Source organism: Sinocyclocheilus rhinocerous, unplaced genomic scaffold (genome assembly GCF_001515625.1).
Source record: "Sinocyclocheilus rhinocerous isolate Xijiao unplaced genomic scaffold, SAMN03320098_v1.1 scaffold92, whole genome shotgun sequence".
In the NCBI taxonomy this organism is placed as follows: Eukaryota; Metazoa; Chordata; class Actinopteri; order Cypriniformes; family Cyprinidae; genus Sinocyclocheilus; species Sinocyclocheilus rhinocerous.
Window position 1 is genome coordinate 223,773 of NW_015655569.1, and position 6,711 is coordinate 230,483.

At 36.7% G+C, this 6,711-nt stretch overlaps 3 protein-coding genes across 3 annotated transcripts in view; 2 read left to right on the top strand and 1 right to left on the bottom strand.

The window, feature by feature from the left end:
- The window catches only part of cers5 (ceramide synthase 5), a 24,610-nt gene extending 21,588 nt beyond the window's left edge, over positions 1-3,022 (top strand). The window contains exons 9-10 of the mRNA XM_016525544.1: positions 562-697; positions 2,021-3,022. Of these exons, the coding sequence (XP_016381030.1) occupies positions 562-697; positions 2,021-2,179 (295 nt within the window). The 3' untranslated portion in view covers positions 2,180-3,022. The remainder of the gene's footprint in view (positions 1-561; positions 698-2,020) is intronic.
- A 430-nt stretch (positions 3,023-3,452) lies between these two features.
- cox14 (cytochrome c oxidase assembly factor COX14) lies at positions 3,453-5,831 on the bottom strand. Its single transcript, XM_016525560.1, has 2 exons — positions 5,767-5,831; positions 3,453-3,816 (listed from the first exon to the last, which is right to left on the bottom strand). The coding sequence occupies exon 2, from the start codon at positions 3,807-3,809 to the stop codon at positions 3,609-3,611; it is 201 nt and encodes a 66-aa protein (XP_016381046.1). The 5' UTR covers positions 3,810-3,816; positions 5,767-5,831; the 3' UTR covers positions 3,453-3,608.
- Positions 5,832-5,882: 51 nt separating this feature from the next.
- Positions 5,883-6,711, top strand: part of LOC107718469 (pre-miRNA 5'-monophosphate methyltransferase-like) — a 2,172-nt gene continuing 1,343 nt past the window's right edge. Inside the window, exon 1 of the mRNA XM_016525558.1 lies at positions 5,883-6,281. Within this exon, the coding sequence (XP_016381044.1) occupies positions 6,078-6,281 (204 nt within the window). The 5' untranslated portion in view covers positions 5,883-6,077. The remainder of the gene's footprint in view (positions 6,282-6,711) is intronic.

Consider the following 6,711-nt stretch of genomic DNA (forward strand, 5'->3'; position numbering starts at 1 on the left):
CATTAAGGTGTTTTTTTTTGTTTTTTTATCTGATAATAATATACTATTTTTATTATTGATATTGATACTTTTTGCACCAGTTTCCCAGGAAGTGACACTTTTGTTTCCTTGAATACGTGGGATAGAAACAGTGCTTTATTCACAAAAGTTTTTTTGATATTTCAAGTTAAATTCGCAACTTTTAAGCTATTTTTTTTAAATATGAAAAAATTAAATAAATATTTATGATACACATTGTCAATATTACATACTTTTCATGAAAAAATAGTAGATGAGTTTGTTTCTTCATGGGAATAGATTCAGAGAAATGTAGCATTGCATCAGTTGCTCACCAGTGGATGCTCTGCAGTGAATGGGTGCCGTCAGAATGAGAGTCCAAACAGCTGATAAAAACATCACAATAATCCACACCACTCCATCAGTTAACATCTGGAGAAGACGAAAGCTTAAACAAATCCATCATTAAGATGTTTTTAACTTCAAACCATTGCTTCCCGCTAAAATACGAGTCCATAATTTTCGCCACATTTTAGATGAGATGAAGTGTTTTGGTTGTTGCAGGATTCTGAACACGACGCTCTTCGAGAGCTGGGAGATCATCCTCTTCAACTTTCTGCTGCTGGTGCTGCAGGTGCTGCACATGCTCTGGTCCTACCTCATCGCCCGCATCGCCTTCAAAGCCATCATGAGAGGAAAGGTCTGCACAAACCCGCCGCTCTGAGCCACATGTTCAGGAGGATCTCGTTAACATTGTGTAGTTACACGCGTTTCCTCTCTTTTATCTTTCTCTCCCGCAGAACTGGTTTGTCTTTCCCCTCTCTAGCTGCTGGAAGGCTGTTCCCGTCTTTCAGCTTCTGTCCTGATAGAAATCTTTTGCTACTTCTGCTAAACTCACTCGCTTTAGGGTCTTTCACTCTCTCTCTCTCTCAGTCGCTTCGGCTGTAAGTCTGCTTTCTTTACTTGTTTTCCTGGTTTGTTTTGTAGTAGTTTTGTATCCCAGACTATGTGTTTAACCTGAAATTGAATTAAACTGGATGTGTTTCAAAGGAATAGTTCACCCAAAAATGCAATTTAGCTGAACATTTCCTCACCCTCAGGTCATCCAAGATGTAGAGGAGTTTGTTTCTTCATCAGATTTGGAGAAATGTAGCATTGCATCGCTTGCTCAGCAATGGATGCTCTGCAGTGAATGGGTGCCGTCAGAATGAGAGTCCAAACAGCTGATAAAAACATCACAATAATCCACACCACTCCAGTCCATCAGTTAAAAGACAAAAGCTGAAACAAATCCAGCATTAAGATGTTTTTCACTTCAAACTGTCGCTTCTGGACAAAATATGCATAATCCAAAATAACACTTCCTCCAGTGAAAAAGTGGTCTCGTCTGAATCGGGAGAGAAATCTGCTCAGATCAAACACCGTTTACAAGCCAAAACGGCTCTAAACTGTCGGATTTTGTTGTGAGAGACAACAGGAGATGGACTTTTCCACTGGAGAAAGTGTTATCGTTGATTATGGATTCGAAGCAACAGTTTGAAGTTAAAAAAAACATCTTGATGGATTTGTTTCTTACAAACACGCAGCTTTTGTCTTCACAAGACATTAACTGATGGACTGGCGTGCTGTGGATTACTTGTGGATTATTGTGATGTTTTTATCAGCTGTTTGGACTCTCATTCTGACGGCACCCATTCACTGCTGAGCATCCATTGGTGAACAAGTGACGTAATGCTAAATTTCTCCAAATCTGATGAAGAAACAAACTCCTCTACATCTTTGAGTGGAGGATTTTGCATTTAAAGCACCCAAGCGCCCTCTTGAGGAAGGCTGCCAACATTTCCCAGCCAGAGTATTGAACCAAACCAGTACTTTAATTAAAAACCGACCACTGGATTGGTCCGCTTATAAAACAGTTGAACAAGTTGAAGTTGATCAAATAATGAAACACTTTTTAAACATACTCACTACATCCAAACCATTAAAAGTACTACAGCTAATAACCCAAATGTGTCCAACCCAGGTGTCCAAAGACGACCGCAGCGACATTGAAAGCAGCTCGGAGGAAGAAACCGAAACGACACCCAAAGAGCGACTCAAGACGGCTTCATCCCGAGGAGAAAACGGCTCCAACGGCCATTTTGGCTCCAAAACCTGGAGCCAGAACCACAACAACTGGTGACGCTCACTCCGTTTGGCCTTGCGCACAAAGAACTTGTGTCCTAGAAATATCGCAACGGGACTATTCCTCATCCCTGTACCTCACTCCAACAACAAAAACTCAAAAACACCAACCGAAATCACCCTGTTGTGGGACTTTTGAGACTCGATGACGGAGTTTGGGACGTCATTCCGGTGATGATGGGACAGTAATGACAATATGGCCACTATGAGAAGCTTGTGAAAGAGAAAAACGATGAAATTAGTGATATTTGCATTCCCTCGTTTCCTTGTTTCGGGAGCGGAGAAGATGTTTCTTTTCCACACTTCGTTTTACTGAAGTCATGGAAGAAGATCCTCTTCAGATTTTAACGGTCAGATGTACTTGAGTTTCCATTTGCGGTTGCTTTACTTTTTGTTTTCGTTGTTTGTTTTGGTTACTGACGTGTTTGTAATTTGTTTCCTGTGCTGTTTTTCATTTTACTTTTTTATTTTTGGAAACCAAATAAGGTTATTAAAATGAAAGCTGGGCCTTTGTCCTGTAATGAGACGCTTTTTGATTAATAGGTGAGTTTTTTTTTATTTTTTACCTTCCCCTGGAAATCAGGGTAGATTAAATGAAATAAGTATGTGAACAAATAAAATATGACAAATGAAATAATAAGTTTAGGGTTCCCACGGTCATCCTAGAAATGTCTGGGGTTTAAAAGTGTGGTTTCCAGTCTTTTTGAAATCTTTCAAATGTAAATTTCTATACTGCAGAAAAATGGGTGTTTTCTGATCATAAAGAGCATTGAAAATGCGAAATGCAAATAATAATTAAATTAATGTTTATATAATATCTAGATCCTGGAGCAAAACCAGTTGAGACCTACTGAGATGGTGAATAAAACTGTTAATTTCATATTTTTACACTTTTAGAGTGTTTATTAATATTTTGAATTTGCTTTTATTTTTAGTTAAGTCGTTTTGTTTTATATTTCCATTTAGTTTTAATTTATATTTAAGATGTAGTACTATTTTAGTACTTCAGCCTAAACTTGTTTTCAGTTAGTTGATTCAAGTTTTTCCATCTAATATTTGTTTTATTTCAGCTTTATTTTAATTAACAAAAAACAATTTTAATAGTTCTAGTTAATAATAACAACACTTGGATATAATAATTTACATTTATATTCAGCTCTAAAATGTCATGTGTAATCTTTAAAACCATTTTCACACCTGGAAAAACATGGTAAAAATCATTTGTTAACAGGTGTGGGAACCCTGCAGATCTACAGGACATGCACAAACACTCATGATAGTGGATTTTTATAAGGAACATTTAATATATTACAACACATAAGATCTCATTGAACTCCACAAAAAGGAAAAGAAACCCTTTGAGGGTCATGAACGCAGGTGGGTTTCTGCTGGGCCACGTGTGACATGATCAGTGTCTGGTTAAGTGGTTATTTACAGCCTGTGTCTTCAGTCTTTATGGTCTCTGAGGCCGCGCTCTCATTCTGCGCCGCCAGCTCCAGCTGTTTCTGTCTCTGCATGTACCGTTGAGCCCGCAGGACGCACAGGTATCCGCCGTACACCGTCAACAGCATCATGGAGCCCGAGAAGAGCTTATAACCCACATCAGCGATGCGCTTCCCGCTGAGCATGACAGATCTGTGAAAACATGCGAGGAACTGGTGAGTTGAATTAGGAGCATCTTCTTGTACGATTTAACGGCGGTTAATTAGGAGCATCCTAGCAAACGCTGAACGTTCCCATATGGCTGCCATTTGGTTATTTTTGGGAACTAAATACGAATGTTCTGCAAACCTAAAAAGAACGTTTTGCGTCTGTAAAGTTTCCTGGCCAAACAAAAAAAAAACTGTTTTGGGAACCGAAAACTAATGTTTCCAGAGCGTTCTAGTAACCAAAAAACTTAGCAGGGACACACAATATGTGACCCTGGACCACAAAACCAGTCATAAGGGTCAATTTTTCTAAATTGAGATTTATACATCATCTCAAAGCTGAATAAATAAGCTTTCCATTGATATAAGGTTTGTTAGGATAGGACAATATTTAACTGAGATGCAACTATTTGAAAATCTGGAATCTGAGGGTGCAAAAAAAAATCTGAATATTGAGAAAATCATCTTTAAAGTTGTTCAAATGAAGTTCTTAGCGCATCTTCTTGTACGATTTAACGGCGGTTAATTAGGAGCATCCTAGCAAACGCTGAACGTTCCCATATGGCTGCCATTTGGTTATTTTTGGGAACTAAATACAAATGTTCTGCGAACCTAAAAAGAACGTTTTGCGTCTGTAAAGTTTCCTGGCCAACCAAAAAAAAAAAACTTGTTTTGGGAACCGAAAACTAACGTTTCCAGAGCGTTCTAGTAACCAAAAAACTTAGCAGGGACACACAATACGTGACCCTGGACCACAAAACCAGTCTTAAGTGTCAATTTTTCTAAATTGAGATTTATACATCATCTCAAAGCTGAATAAATAAGCTTTCCATTGATATAAGGTTTGTTAGGATAGGACAATATTTAACTGAGATGCAACTATTTGAAAATCTGGAATCTGAGGGTGCAAAAAAATCAAAATATTGAGAAAATCACCTTTAAAGTTGTCCAAATGAAGTTCTTAGCAATGCATGTTACTAATCAAAAATTAAGTTTTGATATATTTACGGTAGGAAATGTACAAAATATCTTCATGAAACATGATCTTTACTTAATATCCTAATGATTTTTGGCATAAAAGAAAAATGGATAATTTTGACCCATACAATGTATTTTTGGCTATTGCTACAAATATACCCCAGCGACTTAAGACTGCTTTTGTGCTCCAGGGTCACATATGTCAAAGATGACCATCTGAGGCCTCCAACTCCAACACAATGGATTAGTGATATCCTCTTGTTCCTAAAGTTGAGAAAAATCAAACATTCTATAAGAAGCTCATCTAACCAGTTTAATAAAGCTTGGGGCCCTTTTAAGCAATATGTCACAGAACATGTCTTATTGTCGGACGTAGACTGATTCTTAGTTCATTTTTCCCCCCAGTTAACTTTATTGAATCATATTGATTGTGCACTTTCATTGTTTTGCTAAGCCACACTTTTATTTACTTATTATTATCATTATTATTTAATCTATTGCATTACTAAGTTGATATTGTCTTTTGTTCTGCTTTGTTCTCTTCTTTGTAATATTGTTGTAAAACTCATAAAGTAAAAAAAAAAAAGTAGACCATCTGAAATATCATGAATAATATCAAACAAATAATGTCTGCTATGGTAATCTAGTAACTGTATTGTGTAGGTTCGTGGCTATAGATTCAAAATCAAGGTTCAAAATACTATGGTTTTACCATGGTACCATATTCAATAACGATTGCACCATTTGTTCGTGAATACTACTTTTATTTTTCTTCAGTTTTACAACACATCGGCGTGAGTTTGCATCTCAGTTCTATAATCTCAACTGCAATTCGATTGTTTTCCAGCAAAAAAGTAAAAAAAAACAAGGTTGATTAATCTTTCTTCTACATAAATATCGTTTAAAGTCGTTTAATGTTACAGCGTTTACATAAAATATGGCAAATGTGGAGTCTCACCTATTAAATCTCCAATTCAAAGTATGAGGAAATTCAGTTCTGTACTCATGTCAGGCAAATGGCTTGTGCGCATGCGCAGTTACTTTTCGTAACGTATGGCGTAGCAGAAGGGCCAAATGTAGTAAAACCGTTTTTCGCTCGTAGTTCCTAAAATACATATTCTGAAAAGTAATATGTTATAGCAGTGAGCAAAAAAATTCTGGGTTTATTGCCTGCTTTATTGTTTTTAAATTTATAAATGTGTACAATCGATCATAATGCGAGGAACTAATTAATAGTTTCTTCAGGAATTATTTTGTTGCTGGACAAACATGGAGACTCACGTTCCTCGTGTGAATCCAGAGGAAAATGAAGATCCAGGAGCTGCCGCTTATGGAAACTTCATCAATTATTACACCTTCAACCCGCCAGAGAACCGCCTGAGTTTGATACCAGAAACATTGCTTGAAAACATCAGACTCCGTTCTGTCAGCGGCGAACGTGTTTTAATGCTGGATGTGGGATGTAATTCAGGGGTAAAAATGACAGATTCCTCTCATTTAGTATTTAAATCACCAGCATATTATACTTTTTATTATTAGATGTTAAGCTTGTTAAATGCTTTTAATTAGTATTTTAGTATTATTAGTATTCTGTGGTTATCTATAAACACAATAAAGGTGACTTGCCTTATCCTTCATATTTTGAAATTCTCTAATAACTTATTAGAAGGATATTACTGAATCTTTAACCATTCATATGTATCTATTTTAAGTATTAGATGTAAAACCAGTATAAATTAGGTTATAAGTCAAACATTATCAAGATCCGGACATGGAAAAAAGTGAGGGAATTTAATATTGTCTTTATATACCCTGTTGAAAAAACCAGCATATGCTGGTTAGGTATGTTTTGAAGCTGGGATGCTGGTCCTTTGCTGGTTTATGCTGGTCCTTTGCTGGCTGG